Genomic DNA, 20,414 nt, shown 5'->3' with positions numbered 1-20,414 from the left:
GAAGAAACAGCTATAAAAAGCTTGAGAGGGAAGAAAATTAGGAGAAAATTGTTTTTTCCCTAAACAGTAAAAGCAGTTAAAAATGGATAAAATAAATGGAGGGTATAGCAACCAATGTCACAAAACAAGCTGTGTATAAATTGTGGAATGGAAAACTAATTGACTCTGTAAACTATCACCTAAACCACAATAAAATGTTCAAAAAAATAAAAACAGATAAGAATATCCTTATTCCTAAGTCAAAATGAGTAAATTTCATTAAAAATTTTTATAAGCAGAACAAAGAGCAGAATGTTAAAATACATCCCCATTGTCATCTTAAAACAATTTATTTGCCACAATAAACGCAACTCATATATAAATTCAAAGTTGAAATCAATATTCCATACATAAAGCAAGTGAGGAAAGCAAGTGATACATAAAGCACGTGACTCCTCAATGCCACAGAGACTTTATGGGGTCAACGCTACTGACAAGCAAAACTACCTGAGTCAGTCGTGTTCTATCTTAAAAGAGCACATACAAGGAGATCATAGATTTTAATTACCTGCCATGTCCATACACAGGATCTATCAAAGGTTCACTTGCATCTTCAATTTCATTTTTTATGTTTTCGATACCCTAAGGAAACCAAAAATTCATTGGCTTATTCTAAAAATGAAAATTATGGTAGTCTTAAAAACTGAGCAATTTGTACTATAAATTAATAACCAAACAAAAACCAAACCCAGTGCCGTCGAGCTGATTCCGACTCATAGCAACCCTACAGGACAGAGTAGAACTGCCCCATAGTTTCCATGGAGTGCCTGGCAGATTCGAACTGCTGACCCTTTTGTTAGCAGCCGTAGCACTTAACCAGTATGCCACCAGGGTTTCCATAAATTAATAAAGCACAATTATTTAATTAAAAAATAATTTTATCTTGTTGAGAACATACACAGCAAAACATACACCAATTAAACCATTTCTACACGTACAATTCAGTGACATTGAATACATTCTACAAGTTGTGTAACCACTCTCATCCTCCTTTCCTGAGTTGTTCCTCCCCTGAGTTGTTCCTCCCCCATTAACATCAACTCATTGCCCCCTAAGGTTCCTATCTAATATTTCCAGCTGCGTTTGTCACTTTGATCACAGACAGATAGATCTTAAAAGAACATAATGCTCAAGGCAGACATTTTTTACTAGTTAAGCTAAGCTATTGTTTGGTTTTAAGAAGACTTCAGGGAGTATTTTTGGTTCAAGGTTTAAAGATTATCTCGGGGCAATAATTTCAGGGGTTCATCCAATTCCCTTTGCTCCAGAAAATCTGGAGTCCGTGAAAATTTTACATTTTGTTCCACATTTTCCCCCTTTTGATCAGGATTCTTCCAAAGACTCTTTGATCAAAATGTTCAGTAATGGTAGTATATTTAAGAAATTTTTCTCTAAGATTTGAAATAGGGGTACATTTGAGATGGTAATGGTAAGGAATTCCACTGTTTTTCATGGAATCTATTTAAAAAAAACTAATCTGACTCAGGGGTAAGGTAAAAGGGTAGAGAGAGATAATGTTTAAGTTTCAAGGACAGAGAGGAGAAAATTATTTAATCTAAAAGCTTTTATTTATTTTATTTTAGGCTAAGTTGAGTTAAATCTAATATACTGTTAAGGCCTCTGATGCATTTTTGTAGGTCATTTAAAAAACTTATTGGTACTAAATACATACACCTATAATGGGCTTGCTTCTGATTCTCTTTTCTCACAAATACTATTAATTAAAACACACTCATTGCCGTTAAGTCAATTACAACTCATAGGGACCCTATAGGAGAGTAGAACTGCCCCAAAGGGTTTCCCAGGCTGAATGTTTATCTTTACGGAAGCAAACTGCCACATCTTTCTCCAGCAGAGCTCTGGTAAGTTCAAACCACCAATCTTTTGGGTAGCAGCTGGGCGCTTAATTAACTACTGTGCCACCAGGGCTCCTAATTCAAAAACATGAACTAACAAAATCAAATGTAAATTAGGGGGATAGGAAGCTCCTTATTTCTTGAAAACAAATCCCTAAAAAGAGCACCTCAGCTCCCAAAGGTCTAGATACTGCATAAACTGAAGAAGCCCTAGGCATTTTTAACTTCATCTGCTCTAAAATGACAAAGAAGAAAAGGCGCCATTCATTGTGCTAATCACCTAACTTCAACTATTTGGTTCTATCAGATTATAGGTTGTTTCCAAGTATTAAGTAGATGACTAATCAACAATCAAAATATTTAATCATTGCCTTAAATATTGTATGGGGATATAAAGATGTATGAGATCTAGCACTTGCCTTCCTACTAAAAATACAAAGCAGGCCATGATAAAGTCAAAATGAGTAATATGAATAAGTGATACCACCATTGGGGAGTTAGAGGATATCACTTCAAAGACCTGTGCAAGAAAGAATAACTAGACGTGAATATTTAGTGGCTGCAAAGGACAAGACAGAAGAAGGTATTAAAGGGTTTGAACATAAAAAACTGGGAGAACAACCAACAGTCAAACAGAGCTCATAAGAAACCAGTCATCTTTGGTAACACCATCACCACTGCTGTTCACCACATCTCACTATTAAGTAGTTTTGCTTCTTTCTATTAAACACATTTCTATATGCACCCTTTCTTTCTCCTTTCCATGGCTATTGCCCTGGCTTAGGCTTTACCTATTTTAATAGACACTATTCTAGTCTTCCTGACTCTAGTTTCACACTCTGCACAACTCCTTCCAGCACAACACTTATCCCATACTCCCATTTAAAAATTTTATTGAAATATAAACTATTTTTTGCATGATATATGAGGGCCTTCATATTTTGAGCCATCTTTGCGAAAGATGAAGCCCTGGTGGTACAGTGGTTAAGAGCTCGGCTGCTAACCAAAAGGTCATCAGTTCAAATCTATCAGCCGCTCCTTGGAAGCCCTATAGGGCAGTTCTACTCTGTCCTATAGGGTTGCTTGCTATGAGTCAAAATCGACTCGATGGCAATGGTTTTTTTTTTTTTTTTTGGTTTTGCATAAAATTGAGTGCCCAGTCTCATCTTCCACAGTTGCTGACGTTTACGTCGCAGCAATGCTGAACTAGCTGCAGTTCCCCAAACATGCGTTATTTCCCTAATCCATTATGCCTTTATATTTACTTGCTAGTCTCACTTCTTGGAACATCTCCTTACAGCTTTCCCATCTAGAAAAGTTTTACTTATCCATTAAATCTCAGCTCAAATAGTCCCTACTAAAGGAAAAGTCTTCCCTTGACTCTGCCCAGTAAACTTAGGCATACCTTTTTCCATATTCCCACTATGCTTTCTAATGTTAAAAAACAAAAAATAAAAATTGCCATAATGCAAGTAATTATTAACATGTCATTTTTTCTACAACAGTGACTAGGAAGCATAAAAAATAATTACATATCATAAGCACAGTCCCGAGCATGGAGTTGATGCTCAATAAATGTCTGTCAAATGAAAGTAATCTGATTTCAGACATGGTAAATCTAGTGGGATACTCAACTGAGGCTAAGGAACTACTGGAGATACGAGATTGGCCCTTGGGGAAAAAGGACAGGACTGGAGGTATATGTATTGAAATTAGCCACATAAGGTAAGCTAAGAGAATGAAATACCCTTAAAAAAAACAGCATACAGGACTTGAAATTTCTGAAATCTAAAAATTTAGAGGGACAGAGAAAAGAACAGGAGATAATAGGTAAAGAAGGAAATGAAGCTATTAAGGAAAAGAAAAAAAGGAATCATAAGACATTATAGAAAGAGAACTAGCAGGTAAGTCAAGGAATGGGGTGAGGGTCAGAAGAGCTTCCAGAAAAGGTTAAGTGGTCAAGTGCCAGACATTGCTAAGATCAAAGAAAACAAAATTCAGAAGAACCATCTGCATTTCATAATTAGAGCATTGTTGATAACCTCAATAGTCCACAAAAGCAGGGGTTTAAAAGTGGTTAAATAACAAGTGAGCTGTGACAAAAGAGTAGCTGATTCCTGTGTATCAGCATAAGAAATACTTATTCGGAGATTTATAAATACCCTCAAGAATAAAATTACTTATCCCACCATGAAAAATAGTACTAAACTCGAACTAATGAAAGTCAGAAGCAGCATTTTCTTAAACAAACCTTTGTCAGTAACACAGAATATAGAAAAAGCAACACTCCAAATTTGTTTCCCCACATTGAATACTGGTCCAAGACAGAATCTTTTAATTCTGATAAACTTCCGAATGATCTTTTGCTGGGGGGGAAAAAAAGAATTAAGTATTAGTTTTATTTATAAATGGGGAAATTTTAAATTGTCTTACACATTAAAACATATACATACAAATGTCAGATTTTTGTGTTTCAGCTTTTCTAATATAAATTTAGCCATTAAAAACTAATGCTGATAAGTGTCATTACAATTAATATATACCACTAATACGGAATGCCCACTCGGGGACCTCTTCATCTCTAATGTGAACTTTCTAGTATTGATAAATTCTTCAATAATATACAGTTATTTAGAGAATAGAGTGATCTGCTTCAAGAGACATTTAAGAAAAAAGAAAATGATTTTTCAAAGCCTAAAAATTATTTAACGAATATATGAATACCAAAGGTATATATTTCTTTTAGAAGAAATTAATGATAAATTCCAAACCAAATGTCACTTATAGTCTATCAACATGTGCATCTTTACCTTTTATTTTGTCATAAAAATTTTAAACACTCTATTGAAAATATGGAGCAAATATGGGCACTTTTAATGAAAAGTACAGAAAGCGTATTTTGGCAAATAACAAATAATAATTCTAATAGTTATCCCACTAGAACTCTTTATGTTCACTCCGGACAGAGAAACTTTAAGCTAAGATGACTTTTTAATATTTTTAAAATGCTGCATTTGGATAGTTAATTTAGGAATCAGAATAATTTAAGTACACATTTACAAATTATTCCTTAAAAAACAAATTAATTCCCAAGAAGTGGTTTTAAAATTCATGTTTAAGCAGTGCAATATTATGTAAATCTAAGTAGCTTTCCACAGTATGAACAGACTTAAAGTGTCAATGTGTCCACAAGGTAAGTATTTTAAATGTTCCAATGTTACTTACTGAATTAATGCATGAAATCGCTCAAAGCCAAGCTCTTCGACAGCCAAGGCAGCTATACATAAAAGACACTTTTCAGCACTACACATGGCAAATAAATGACACGAGATACACATAGCAGGCTGTAAATACTTTTAAGCAATCAAACTTTGTTCCTATGTCCCCTTACTCCCTTAAAATTGTCAGTTTATTTTCAACTGTATTACAGCATGAATTTACATTCAACATCTTAGTTACCATAATTATAACTAAAATGGATATAGCACTGAGAATGTAGGACAATAAAATAATAAACTTTTCTTCTCGACGCAGTTACACTAGAATTGTTTATAGAATATAAGAAATTATTGACAATCATAGTGCTTCACACGATTGTAACGTGTCCTGCACTTTGAATTAATCTTTCATTTTATAGATCAATGTAAAATCATCCCAGTGAATCTTTTTCCTTTATAATATTAAATCTTTAGGTTTTAATAATTATTAAAAAAGAAAGTATATAAAAAGGCATAGCGTTTTGAAAGTACATAGGTTCAATGACTGCTTTAAGTTTGTTTCCTCATTTTTTTCATAACCACTGAGAAGTTACCAGTAACATATTTAGATTGTTTATTAATATAGTACAATTACATTTTTTAATCAAAGGAAACCAAAGAGAGCATTTTAATTAAAAGTAGTGTTTATTGAGCACTTTACCAGGTGCCAGGAAATGCTCTACAGGTCTTACTTCATTTTATCTTCACACAATCCTATTATCTCCATTTTACAGGACAGGAACCCCTGGCACAGAAAAGTATCCTCCCAAGAGCACACAGCAATAAACAGGAGAATTGAGATATGCACCAAGATAGTCGTGGCTCCATGAAGACAAAGTCTTTAAAGATACCACACATGAATGACAATGCCTATCTAATTTATCAATATGAACAATTTCATGTGTATTTTGTAAAGCAAATCTTTAAAAACCCATTGTCGTTGAGTCGATTCCAAGTCACAGTGACCCTGTAGGACAGAGTTGGCTGCCTCACAAGGTTTCCAAGGAGCACCTGGTAGATTCGAACTGCCGACCTTTTACTTAGCAGCTGAGCTCTTAACCACTGTACCCACTGGGGCAAAGCTTAGTACTCTAAAGTATAAATTCTCACTAAAGAGTTAAGGCAATGGATTCTTTATTAATTCAAATTAAATTTGGAATTTACAAATTAAATTTACAATTTAAAATATCACATTATGCTATTGTTTCAGAACCTAATTTTAATTTTGAAGTGTTCCAAATTACTTTTTAAAATCTTTAGAAGTTCAAATGGATTAATATACATAATCATTTTAATTACGTGGGAAACAAACTGAATTTGAACCTGAGTATTCACTACTGAAACAAGTCTGCACTACCAACAAGCCAAAACTAGACACACCACAGAAGCCAATGAAATTAATGATTGAACAGAACGTCATATTAACAAAAGGGGAAACACTTCAAATTTCAGATTCTAGGATAAAATAAAAATTCTTTCTAATCTTTTCCAAATTGTACTAAGTGTTCTGCTGTGCTTGATTATCCCAATAGTTTTACTGGGGTACAGACATAAAGATAGTAATTTAGAGAAAAGAGGCAGGCAAAATAAAAAGCTTAGTAGGGAGGGATGGTGGAAAAATATAGAACACAAGAAAGATAACACAGTTGGGAATAAAAGAACAGGTAGAACAGATTGTTATACAGAAGAAAAATTTTAACAAATGTTCAGTTCATTTGTTAATATCTAAGATAAATTTTCAAAATTTCAGTTAACATAACTTTTCAAATTTACACAGTATTAAAAACATATTGAAAGAATGACTTTACTTCATGTCAACTTTTAAAATGAAGCATAAAATAAACTGGACAATTACTAAAATTACGTAAGTTTTTGGAAGGGAATTCAATATAACATGCTCATCTAAACTGTTTATTGAAGCACCAAAGTTAATGTGTTGTGTCCACTTAACCCAGGGCAATTCAAACTACGACTACAGAATGCACAGCATATGTTTCACTACTAACACAGAGCACTACGGAGAAACTGATAAAACTGTTACAAAAAAGATCTTACTATTTTTCACATATTAATATACAGACTTACCTTAAGCACATATTCTTTAATATACCTTTTAAAATAGTTCAACGATTCCTCTTACAAAATTTTAATATCCTATATTAAACTATTAAACATGTTTACACTTTCCACTTGCTTTCTTCAACTGTCATTATCAATTCTAAAAATACGTTAAATTCTTTTTGAAAGGCTATGCTTGAAAGGCTGAAAATGAAACATGACCCAGTTGTTTAAACTTTAAAAATTATTCTTTGCAAATGTACTACAATTAGAATTTGGCAAGCTTAAAGCATTTTAACTGCAAAGGAGGGCAGAGAAGACATTGACGTAAGACACACTTCAACCTAAGGAGGAAATAGTACCTTATAGATAATCCTATATGGAAATCAAGGTGAATATCATGAGCAATCAAAATTTACTTTCTAGAAATCACGTATCTAATTTCTTTAAAAACAATTTCCCTAGAGACTATAGTTAATGGAATGAATTATAGATGGGATAAGTCACTTATGCAATATAAGCCCTTCGGACTACAAATTATCAAAAAGTATCTACTAGCAAGACAATTCCCTAAAAAGAAAAACAGAAGACCAACGTTTTTCTCTAAGTTCTAAACTACCAGAAGTCTCCATGTCACTAGTTCAGTCTGGTAGATTTTAGGTCAAGAATTTTCAAAGGCTAAAGATCAGAGGATATACAATTTTTTATGAATGCGAATTAAAAAAAAAAAAAAACACCCACTGCCGCTGAGAGTAGAACTGCCCCATATGGTCTCCAAGGAGCACCTGGTGGATTCAAACTGCCGAGCTATTTGGTTAGCAGCTATAAGCTCTTAACCACTACGCCACCAGGGTTTCCATGAATGAGAATAGGAGCTGTTTAATTTATTTTAAGCAGAAAAATCTTCAAAGTATAAAAAACTTAAATAAAGGCAACTTATAATTAAAACCACCTTAAAGTAATCTATAGAATAGTACAAACTGCAAAAATTTCAGGAGGGAAAAAAAACACTTAATCATTCTTAAGAGTGTATAATGAAGAAAAATGTCCCCACTTTGGCGATAGAAAATACAGTTAAGGAATTTTCTGATGTCAAAAAAAATCATTTTTTTTTCCGAAATACCAAGGTGAATATTAAGACACCTAAAACTTGAAGTATACAGACATATGTTCTTTAAACTTTTTGAATGAGGGTTCTAAGACTCAAAAGACTGTTATCAAGCAGAAGTTAAGCTGAATTTTTGTTCAAGTTTATTTTGAGATGCATTTTTTTTTCCAAAAAATGAAAGCAAAAATTAACAAATGTAATATCCCCCACTTTAATGGAAATGGAACTGAAAAATACTAAGGCTCATAAACTAGACTTAGGTTAAAAAAAAAAAAAGATCTGCTATGAAAATTAAAATCCTTTTTTCTTAAAAAAGTTCAATAGTTTTATTAAAACAAAGGTACAAGAAGTTACGTGGGGAAATAAAAATGTATCTTACAAGAAGGTTCCACTTGGCAACTAGACTCTGCAGGACTCCCAGAAATACTAGCAGTTTCCTCAGTTGTCTTTCCTCTTAACCATGAAACCAAGCAGTAGGATCCAGAGTTGTCACAACAAGCACTTTCTAAAATATCACACAAGGTATGACAAAGGAGTTCCTTCCGCTCTTCCTCTAAAAATAAAGAAAGAACAAATTACAACGGTTTGCAAAAAATATGTCAATTTAATGCTGAAAAATCAAGCATTTTAAGTGGTAAGAAAACTCATAAATAACAGATCTTAAATTATATTTTAGAATATATATTTAGAAAATATAACCACTGTTATAACATTCCCATTAATTAAAAAAGAATCCTGAAAAATGCAGAATTCACCATTATGAAAAAGAATATGCTACTTGGAATAATCTCATAGTGACAGTCATTTTCATTAAGTTGCAAATGTAGCATTTAAGCCATGAGGTTTCCTTTATTGCAAAACTAGGCACAATGCAAGGGTCCGTTTAGGCTATCTTCTCCCCATTTCTGTATTAGCCTACTATCTTTGATCTCCCTGTCCCATAGGAGTAAGGATAATGATATAAAATTGTCGGCACATACAAAACCCCAGTCCATTAGCAGAGGCTACAGCGGTTACGTGGCATGATACAGATGCTGCTCTAACTGTAGTACGGTGACAGAATGTTAGAGAAAATAGGACAAGTGCCCAGACCATTTCTTTCTGAACTGTGGTCACCCTCCCTTTTTCAAGTAAGCACAGTTCAGCTTACTCTCTCAAGCAATATGACTTTCTGAGCTTTAAAATAAGGAAGATATATACACATTCTATGTAAACTTTTGTGCTACAAAAATAATCCAAAAAAAAAAAAAAACTCAAACCAAATCTGTTGCTGTCGAGTCAATTCCAACACTACAGGACACAGCAGAACTACCCCATGGGGTTTCCAAGGCTACAAATCTTTAAGGAAGCAGACTGCCACATCCTTCCCCAGCAGAATGGCTGATGGGTTTGAGCCACCGACCTTTTGGTTAGCAGATGCGCACTTAAACACTGCGACAATAGTAAACCCCTCCCCGCCAAAAAACAAACCCATTGCCTCTGAGTAGATACCAACTCAGTAGAACTGCCCCATAGGGTTTCCAAAGAGCAGCTGGTGGATTCAAACTGACGACCTTCTGGTTAGCAGCCAAACTCTTAACCACTACGCCACCTGGCTTTCCGCATCAATAATATTATCTCTTAAATAGTTTCTTCTCTACTAAAATTTATTTTGCCTTTCAGCTATTTATTAGTAAAAAATATGACAGTGATACTTAACTCAAGTTCAAAATCATTAATATATTCTAATGGCATGGTTTGGAATGGAAGCTGTTATGTCCTTATATTCAAAACTGGGATGGTAATATATCCTACTGTCTCCCAGAAGTTATTGTGAGGTTCACATGAAACTGTGTAAGTGAAGGAGAGACCTTTGTTAACCCTCGAGCGGAATGCAGATGTTCACTATCACCAGGTAGGACCACACATCTGTCTCAATCATGTTGCAGAAGCTATGACGGCATCGTTTGCAATTTAATCCAGAATTATTTGCAGTAATATTCTCATTGTGTAAGGCATTATGCTAAATAGTGTGGGAATACAAAGGTAATTCTGGGTTCTTGCTCAGAATTAAGTAAGACCGCCCCCCCCCCAAAAATAAGTAAATGACTAATTTTTATCGTATGTTATCTAATAAACCAAAAAACCTGTCGCCGTCGAGTCAATGCCAATTCATGGTGACCCTATAGGGCCGAGTAGAACTGCACCACAGGGTTTTCAAGGCTGTAACCTTTACGGGGGCAGACTGCCACAGCTTTCTCCTGTGGAGCGGTGGTAGGTTCGAACCACAGCCGTTTCAGTTAGTCGCTGAGTGCTTTAACCACTGTGCACCAGGGCTCCTTTATCACAGTTCAGTGAAGTGCATCAGGTTATAGAAAGAGGCCAAAGGTTTTTTGCCTCAGTTATATTATCTTGTCTTACATCTCTTAGTTAAGAAAGCCAAATTTGGAAATATTCATTCCAAAATTTGAGGTCAAAGTTCATGAAATTTTTGGAAACATTTTTGGCAAAAAAAAAATAAATGCCATTTATAGTGCACTTTTTGAGATGGATAATTTTAATTAAAATGTTGTCAATGAATGCTGCACAGATCATCTAAAGGATGGAGTAAAAGCTTTCAGAAGACAATCATACCTGGACAATCCCTCCAAGATGACTTCTCAGAAGAAAACAGGAGCTTCTTCAAAAGAAATGCCTTTACACAATTAAAGCAATCATTATTAGAAAGCGTTATAAACACACCTCATATCATTCATTTATTTTAAAACAGGAAAAACTAATTTGTACCTCCTTTCTGACACCCTGAACTGTTCTATTAAAATCTTAAATTGTTTCCCTCATTCAAAAGTACCTGTGCAGAGTTACTGACTCAGATTACACTACTATAGCCTTGATTCTAGATACATAAAATGCTGCTGCTTCTACAATATGTGCTTTCTGGCAAGCAGTACAATTAATTCAAAACTAATAGGCAAGCAACTGGTAATTAAAAAAAAAACCCCAGTGCCGTCAGAAACCTATTCTTCCATTCACAAACTGGAAGCCCTATGAAGCAGGACCAAGTGTACATTTCTCTTAGATTCCTTGGGAGAAAAGAAATCTAAATACAAAATGGTTCTGTTCTATTAGTTCAGATCTGTAACAGGAGAATACCACTATGAAAGTCATCTTTTTATAATAAGGAGCTCCTAACTTCCTGGTTTAACCATTTAAAAAAAAAAAAAAAACTATTAAGTTTTAAAAGAAAAACAAATTGATTTTTTTCTTTTTCTTAAGTGAGTCAACTATTTTACATGGGTGATTTGATAGAAAACAGTTCAGTGTAGAACACTGCTTCCTTCACAAGTGTAATCCAAGGGCTATCTGCATTTTAATCATCTGAATTGTTTAAAATGCAGATTCTAGGGCTCCATCCAGTGAACCTGAATCCCTAAGGGGCAGATCCAAAAAAAACAAGGTGATTCTTACTCTTAAGTGTTGGAAAAGCATTAGTATACAGATTGAGAATTGCTTTTAGTCAGACAGACCTGAGTCGGAATCTTGATTCTACTACTTGACTAACTAGAAATAATAACAGAGCAAACTTTAAAAGGTTGACTTGAGGACTATGAGCTAATACAGGTAATGCACCTAGTACAGTAAGTACCTGGCACATAAGCAAATCAATTCAAAGTATTCTAGCAAGAAATGAAGTAATATTCTATAGTATTCCTACAGAAATAAAACCTACAAATACAAGTGCTTCTGATTTTCCCCACAAATAACAAGAATTATAAAATTGAGTAGTATAACTATTACAAAATTTTGGAAAAGTGACGTCAGGACACATGATTTTACCACAATACAACCACCGTTAGCACTATGATATACCACTTTCAGTTTTTTGTTCTTGTTTTTTATTTTTTAACATTTGTTTTTAATTTTACTGTAAGTGAGAATCATTACGGGTACATGATTATGTTTTCTCGTTTTTAGTGTTTTCCAACAGAATTCCTGTCATTCTCAATCACTAATTGCCTCTCTAACTATTTATCAAATTTTACTTAAACATTATTTAAGGTTTAAATTATATTACAGTACATTTAGGTTGTTTACAGTTTTTTTTTTTTTTCACTACTATATATATGAATTGTCTGTCACTTTGTCATACTGTGGTGGCTTGCGTGTTGCTGTGATGCTGGAAGCTATGCCACAGGTATTTCAAATACCAGCAGGACCACCCACGGTGGACAATTTTCAATGAAGCTTCCAGACTAAGACAGACTAGGAAGAAGGACCTAGTGGTCTACTTCTGAAAAAACTGGCCCGTGAAAACCTTACAAATAGCAGTGGATCATTGTCTGATACAGTGTCAGAAGATGAGCCCCTCAGGTTGATAGTCACTCAAAATAACACAGGGGAAGAGCTGCCTTCTCAGAGTAGAGTTGACCTTGGAGATGTGGATGGGGTCAAGCTTTTGGGACCATCATTTACTGATGTGGCATGACTCAAAATGAGAAGAAACAGCTGCAAGCATCCATTAATAATCAGAACATGGAATGTACAAAGTGTGAATCTAGGAAAATTGGAAGTTGTCAAAAATGGAATGGACTACATAAAGATCTATATCCTAGGCATTAAAACCCATTGCCACTGAGTCGATTCCAACTTATAGCGACTCTATAGGACAGAGTAGAATGGCCCCCCAAGGAGCAGCTTCTGGATGCAAACTGCTGAACTTTTGGTAAGCAAACACCTAACCACTGTGCCACCAGAGCACCATCCTAGGCATTAGTAAGCTGAAATGGACTGGCATAGGCCATTTTGAATTGGACAATCATATGGTCTACTATGCCAGGAATGACAAATTGAAGAGGGACATTGTTGCATTCATTGTTAAAAAGAACATTTCAAGATCTATCCTGAACTACAATCCTGTTAGTGATAGGATACCACCCATATGCCTACAAAGACGACCAGTTAATTTACGTACCAACTACTAAGGCCAAAAATGAAGAAATGGAAGTTTTTACTAACTTCTGCAGTCTGAAGTTGATCAAACATGCAATCAAGATGCACTGATAATTACTGATGATTGGAATGTGAAAGTCGGAAACAAAGAAGGGTCTATAGTTGGAAAATATGGTCTTGATGATAGAAATGGTGCTGGAGATCACATGACAGAATTTTGCAAGACCAACAGCTTCTTCATTGCAAATATCTTTTTTCAACAACATAGTGACTATAAATGTGGACCTCATCAGATAGAATACACAGGAATCAAATGCACTACATCTGTGGAAAGAGATGATGGAGAAGCTCAAAATCATCAGTCAGAACAAGGCCAGGGGCCAACTGTGGAACAGACCATCAGTTGGTCATATGCAAGTTCAAGTGGAAGCTGAAGAAAATTAGAAGTCCACGAAGGCCAAAGTACGACCGTGAGTATATCCCACCTGAATTTAGAGATCATCTCAAGAATAGATTTGACGTGTTGAACACTAATGACTAAAGACCAGATGAGTTGTGGAATGACATCAAGGACATCACACATGCAGAAAGCAAAAGGTCATTAAAAAGACTGGAAAGAAAGAAAAGATCAAAATGGATGTCAGAAGAGGCTCTGAAACCTGCTCTTGAATGTACAGTAGCTAAAGCAAAGGGAAGATATGATGAAGTAAAAGAGCTGAACAGAAAACTTTAAGAGACAGCTCGAGAAGATAAACTATTATAATGAAATGTGCAAAGACCTGGAGTTAAAAAACCAAAAGGGAAGAACACACTTGGCATTTCTGAAGCTGAAAGAGCTGAAGATAAAATCAAGCTTCAAGTTGCAATACTGAAGGATTCTATAGGCAAAATATTGACCGACACAAGAAGCATCAAAAGAATATGGCAGGAATACACAGAGTCACTGTACCAAAAGAATTGGTCAATGTTCAACCATTTCAGGAGGCAGCACGTGATCAAGAACCAATGGTACTGAAGGAAAAAGTCCAAGATGCACTGAAAAACAAAGCTCCAGGAACTGATGGAATACCAACTGAGATGTTTCAACGAACAGATACAGCTCTGGAGGTGCTTACTTGTTTATGCCAAGAAATTTGGCCAACTGACTGGAAGAGATCCATATTAGTGCCCATTCCAAAGAAAGATGATCCAAAAGAATGCGAAATAACTGAACGATATCATTAATATCACATGCAAATAAAATTTTGTTGAAGATCATTCAAAAGCGGTTGCAGCAGTATGTCAACAAGGAATTGCGAGAAATTCAAGCTGAATTCCGAAGAGGGATGGAACGAGGAATAGCACTGCTGATGTCAAATGGATCTTGGCTGAAAACACAGAATACCAGAACGATGTCTACCTCTGTTTTACTGACTATGCTGTTTTACTGATTGTGTGGATCATAATGAATTATGGATAAAACTGCAAAGAATGGGAATTCCAGAACACTTAATTATGCTCATGAGGAACCTGTACATAGACCAAGACACAGTAATTCTAACAGAACGAGGGGATACTGTGTGATTTAAAGTCAGGAAAGGTGTGCATCAGGATTATATCATTTCATCATACTTATTCAGTCTGTATGCTGAGCAAATAACCCAAGAAGCTGGATTATATGAAGAAGAACGTGGCATCAGGATTGGAGGAAGAGTCATTAATAACCTGCAATATGTACATGACACAACCTTACTTGCTGAAAGCAAAGAGGACTTGAAGCACTTACTGATGAAGACCAAAGACTACAGCCTTCAGTATACATTACACCTCAACATAAACAAAAATCCTCACAACTGGACCAATAAACAACATCATGGTTTTTATAGACTGAATTGTGTCCCCACAAAATGCATGTCAACCTGGCCAGGCCAGGATTCTCAGTAATGTATGGCTGTCTACCATTTCATCATCTGATGTGATTTTCCTATGTGTTCTAAATCTTACCTCTATGATGGTAATGAGGTAGGATTAAAGGTAGTTATGTTAATGAGGCAGGACTCAAATCTACAAGATTAGGTTGTATCTTGAGTCAATCTCTTTTGAGATATAAAAGAGAGAAGCTACCAGAGAGACAAGGGACCTCATTACCACCAAGCAAGAAGAACCAGGAGCCCACACATCCTTTGGACCCAGGGTTCCTATGCTGAGAAGCTCACAGAGCTGGGGAAGATAGATGATGAGGACCCTCCCCCAGAACCGACAGAGAAAGCCTTCCACTGGAGCTCACACCCTGAATTTGGATTTCTAGCCTCCTAGGTTGTGAGAGAATAAATTTCTCTTTTTGCTGAAGCCATCCACTTGTGGCATTTCTGTTACTGCAGCCCTACATAACTAAGACAATGATAAACAGAGAAAAGACTGAAGTCGTCAAGGATTTCATTTTACTTGGATCCATAATCAACACCCACAGTAGCAGCAGTCAAGAATCAAACATTTCGCATTGGGCAAATCTGCTGCACAATACCTCTTTCATGTATTAAAAAACAAAGATGTCACTTTGAGGACTAAGATGAGCCTGGTTCAAGCCATGGTATTTTCAATGGCCTCATATACATGTGAAAGCTAGGCAATGAATAAAGACCAAAGAATTGATGCCTTTGAATTACGCTGTTGGTGAAAAATATTGAATATACCACAGACTGCCAGAAGAACAAACAAATCTGTCTTGGAAGAAGTATAGCCAAAATGCTCCTTAGAAGTGAGGATGGTGAGACTTTGTGCCATGTACTTTGGACATATCAGGAGGGACCACTCCCTAGAGAAGAACATCATGCTTAGTAGAGAGTCAGCAAAAAAGAGGAAGACTCTCAATGAGGTGGACTGACACAGTGGCTGTAACAATGGGCTCAAGCATAACAATGATTTTGAGGATGCGGCAAGACTGTTTCTTTTTGTTGTACACAAGGGTGGCTATGAGTCAGAATTAACTTGACAGCACCTAACAACAACACATATGTATAAACTTTTTTGAATATAACCTTTCCTATGTAAGATTTTTCCTCTAGAAAAATTCACAGAAGTACAATTATTGCATCTAAACATCTGAATTATCATGGTTTCAAGTATAATGTAAATTCTTTCCCAAAATCAAAGCACAGATTTGTATGATGGGGAGGTATATAACTGTGCTAGCATCACCCCACCCTTATATGCATTGGCCATTATAGTTTTATACTTAAGAGATGAGGAAAAGTTAACAAATAGAATCTAGTTACAGTTTTATTTATAGTTTCTTGGATTACTAGTGAGGTTGAACACCTTGTTACTTTTGTTGTCCAGCATATTCCACCTATTATGATTGCATGTTTATGTCCAGTGCCCATTTAATCCCCGGTATCGAACCAATTTGTACATATTCTTTGTATAAGAAAGAAAACCTCCCTTAAAAACTTATATTTTTCACTGTAGTTTGTTGAACTGGGAAAGCCATTTTTTTTCATAGAGGGTTGATAAACACTTCGTTTTAGTTTTCCTATGGCTAAGTACTATAAAAAATATACTATTTGAGATATGGCATGAGATGATCTAAACTCCCTTTTTCTCCCTCAAACTGCTAACCAGTCATACCAATGGCATTTGTTACACTTTTTATTTCACCATTGACTTTGTAGTTATTTCTTTATCATGGCATGTGAGAAATTCTTGATATATTCTCATATGCAGTAAGGTCTACTATTGCATTATCTGCTCTGTTCCATGATTACATTTATTTTTCCAGTAATACCATCATGTTCTTTTATAGTTTAAAAAAGGTTTAATATTGAGTCTTGTTCATTACTCTTAATGATTTAGCTGTGATTGTTAAATTGAAATATTAATAAAAACAAAATTCTACTGACTGAAAAGGTTTATGTGACTATCAGACTAAATTACTACCTTAAAGATACATTAAGATAGGTGTCAGGATTTTGAACATCACAATTATTCTTTTTTACATCGCAACCCCATTTATAAAAATAACTACCATTTTTGAAATATAAAACAGGAAATTCCTGAGGTATGCCTTATATTAAACTATATTCACAGACTTTCAATAAAAACCCTGGGGTATTATTACGGATGAAGACAGGCACTGCTTAAACAGCCCAATTTGCATATGGGCAGGACAAGGAATCTTCAAATTCAGTTAAGGTTCCTACTAGCAACCAAAAGAGCCCTGGTGGTGCAGTGGTTAAGAGCTCAGCTGCTAACCAAAAAGGTCAGCAGTTTGGATCCACCAGCTGCTCCTTGGAAACCCTATGGGGCAGCTCTACTCTATTTTGTAGGGTTACTCTGAGTTGGAATCTATGTGACTGCAACGAGGCTTTTTTTTAGCTTTTTTTTTTTTTTGCTATAACTCAAAAGTCTGCCTCAGTTACACAACACAACCAGTTCTAACTACAAATTTAGAGTCAAATTTCTATGTTTATATTCCACAGTTCTGAGGCAAGGTTCAAACTTAATTTTTTTTTTTTTTCACTAATACAAGAAAAAAAAATCAACTTCACTCCCTAACAAAATAAAATAATGAACTATAAAGGATATTATTTTGGAATCTAAGATGGAAGGGGAATTTGCTTTTCCTTCAGAGAACTACATTTTTAATTTAATAATGCAAATTTATGGAGTATGCAGTCTGAGACACAAATTTACTTTGCAACTGTTTAGAGATGCGCTCTTTATACCCAATGAATAATAAATATCTTACTAAATATGCACTTTCAAAACGTGCTCATTAAAACATAATAAATTCCAACTGCTTTGATAACAGTTTTGAAGTTGCACTGCTGTTCACAAACATTCTAAGTGCTACATTAAAATGAAAATTCAATTCTTGGTTTTCACAAAGTTATAGTTTATAGCAAATTAGTCAGTGAAATTAAAACAAGGTAACACATCAAGATTCAAAATCAAATAAATACATTCAGACAAACTATCTTTTGTGCAAAGAAAAAACTTATTTTTGAAATTCTGTTTGAAATCAGTTCCTACAAATTTTATTTGGAAAGGTCAAAGCTATAGTCTAAAACAGTATATACTTCCAACTTATTTTTAACATTTTAAAAGTTAGGTCATGAAAATAACTCTTCTTCAACTTTTTAGGAAAATCATTTATAGACAGAACAAATAACAGTATGATTACTATGATGTACCTATCTATAGTATAAAATGCTGTAACTCAATAGATTCTTTGGTTTAGAAAAGATGTCATGATTAGTAATTGCTAATTTTCTGAACGTTAGAGGACACCTATCATTTTTTTCTTTAAAATACAATGTTACGGCTGTGCAACTCACCCATGTTCTAATTATTCTTTTTTTGTATGTTTGTAGTAATTTACATGAACAAAAGTTAACTGTTTACTGATCATGCCTCATGATTATACAGAACACAGACATTAGAAAACACAAAGTAAAATAAAATGTTTGAACACATCCCTCTAAGGAGTTGGTAAAGTAGCTATGTTACCTGAACAGGTGCAATAACAGCACAGGGGCCACCTTCAAACTGTTCTAATGCAGATCCCTCTGATTCACTAAACGCAAACCCTAAAAATGAAAGCAAGTAACAAAGATTAAACATATAATTTAAGTAGCAGCTAAAAGTATTTTTAATGTACTTTCCTTTGAAAGATCACTTATCACAATAGCAAAATATTTGTAGGTAAGTCAGATGCAGTGGTTCTCTACTGTTTGGGGGATCAAGGAACCCTTTCAAAAAAGCTATGGAACCTATATTCTCTCTTCCAAATGTACGCAAGTACACACACATACTTTTGCACCCAGGGACCCCCCCTCTAGGGGGATAAAGTATGAACTTTAATAAAAGAACACTAAGCATGATTTTTAAATAATTTAATTTACTCTAAACCAAACCAATAAACCAAACCCGTTGTCGTCAAGTCGATTCCGACTCATAGCGACCCTGTAGGACAGAATAGAACTGCCTCAGAGGGTTTCCAAGGCGCGGCGGGTAGATTTGAACTGCCAGCCTTCTGGTTAGCAGCTGAGCTCCTTAACCACTGTACCACCAGAATTCCAATTTACTCCAAGGAGGACTATATAGGCTATCTACTGAATTCAAACATAATTTTTAGAACACTTTCATATAGTATACGTGTTGTTAATCACTTCAACCTTTGAACTGAAAAATGAAATGGCATCATAGATGGTCTAAAGTCAGGAGAACAGAGTTACTATCCGTATAACTTTAGGTAAATTATTTCACTCCTTTAGGCCTCAGTGTTCTTATCTTTAAAATGATCACTTACAATTCCAACATGTTGTTGTTGTGTACCTGGAGTCCACTCTGATTCATAGAGATCCTATAGGACAGAACAGAACTGCCCCATAGTGTTTCCTAGGCTGTAATCTTAAGGGAAGCAGACAGCCAGGTCTTTTCTCCTGCAGCGCTGCCGGTGGGTTCGAACCATTGACCCTTAGGTTAGCAGCCGAGTGCTTAACCGTTATAACCATTCATTAATGGTTATAATTTAGTCATTTATTCAACATTTAGTAAACATTAGACACTATACCAAGCATTTTAGGAAATACGCATGAATGACACAGTCCCTGGTTTGAAGGAACCAAGAATTGAGGTGAAGACAAACAAGCAATTACTAAAACAAAAGAATAAATGAACGCTGTAATACAATTATAAACATTGTTATGGGTACAGAAAGGATTGGCTTACTCTGCCTGAGTCAAGTCTTAAGAGGTGACTTTAAGATTTATCCTGAATAGGAGGGATTTGTCAGGAAGACAATGTGGGAAAGTGACATTCAGAGAAAGAAAATAACTTTATTAAAGGAAAAAGAGCAGAATAATTTTATGGATTAGTAGAAAAATTAATGTAGCTGGAGGGTAGTATTTATTGAGTTAAGATGGGGGAAGATGACAAATGGGAGGACGGGAAGTTGACAACATAATGCTGGAAAGGCCAGGCCATGACCAGCTAGCAAAGGTCTTTTAGTAAAATAGTAGTATGATCCCACTTTTTTTTTTTTAAAAAGGAATGAGGAAGAGGTGGTTTCAACAGTCCTACAGAAATAGTGATGACCCTAATAAAAGCAGTATCAGTACAGAGAAAACTATATTCAAATATATTTGAGAGACAAAAGTAAGCTTTGATGAGTACGTATATGTGGGG

At 35.1% G+C, this 20,414-nt stretch overlaps 1 protein-coding gene across 3 annotated transcripts in view; it reads right to left on the bottom strand.

Annotated features, from left to right (window-relative positions):
- The window catches only part of MINDY3 (MINDY lysine 48 deubiquitinase 3), a 104,870-nt gene that overhangs the window by 74,890 nt on the left and 9,566 nt on the right, over positions 1-20,414 (bottom strand). For 2 of the 3 annotated variants that reach the window (XR_007517077.1, XM_049881928.1), the window contains exons 2-7: positions 18,735-18,814; positions 10,932-10,992; positions 8,698-8,871; positions 5,121-5,172; positions 4,147-4,261; positions 548-621 (exon numbers count right to left, since the gene is read on the bottom strand). Coding sequence is in view for 2 of the 3 variants with exons in the window: in XM_049881928.1 (XP_049737885.1) it covers positions 548-621; positions 4,147-4,261; positions 5,121-5,172; positions 8,698-8,871; positions 10,932-10,992; positions 18,735-18,814 (556 nt within the window). In the remaining variant the exon portion in view is untranslated. Of the gene's footprint in view, positions 1-547; positions 622-4,146; positions 4,262-5,120; positions 5,173-8,697; positions 8,872-10,931; positions 10,993-18,734; positions 18,815-20,414 lie in introns of those variants that run through there. The other variant, XM_049881929.1, reaches the window with a different exon arrangement.

The sequence above is a fragment of the Elephas maximus genome, chromosome 4 (genome assembly GCF_024166365.1).
Source record: "Elephas maximus indicus isolate mEleMax1 chromosome 4, mEleMax1 primary haplotype, whole genome shotgun sequence".
NCBI classification, from domain to species: Eukaryota; Metazoa; Chordata; class Mammalia; order Proboscidea; family Elephantidae; genus Elephas; species Elephas maximus.
This window is presented reverse-complemented; position numbering and strand designations above follow the sequence as displayed.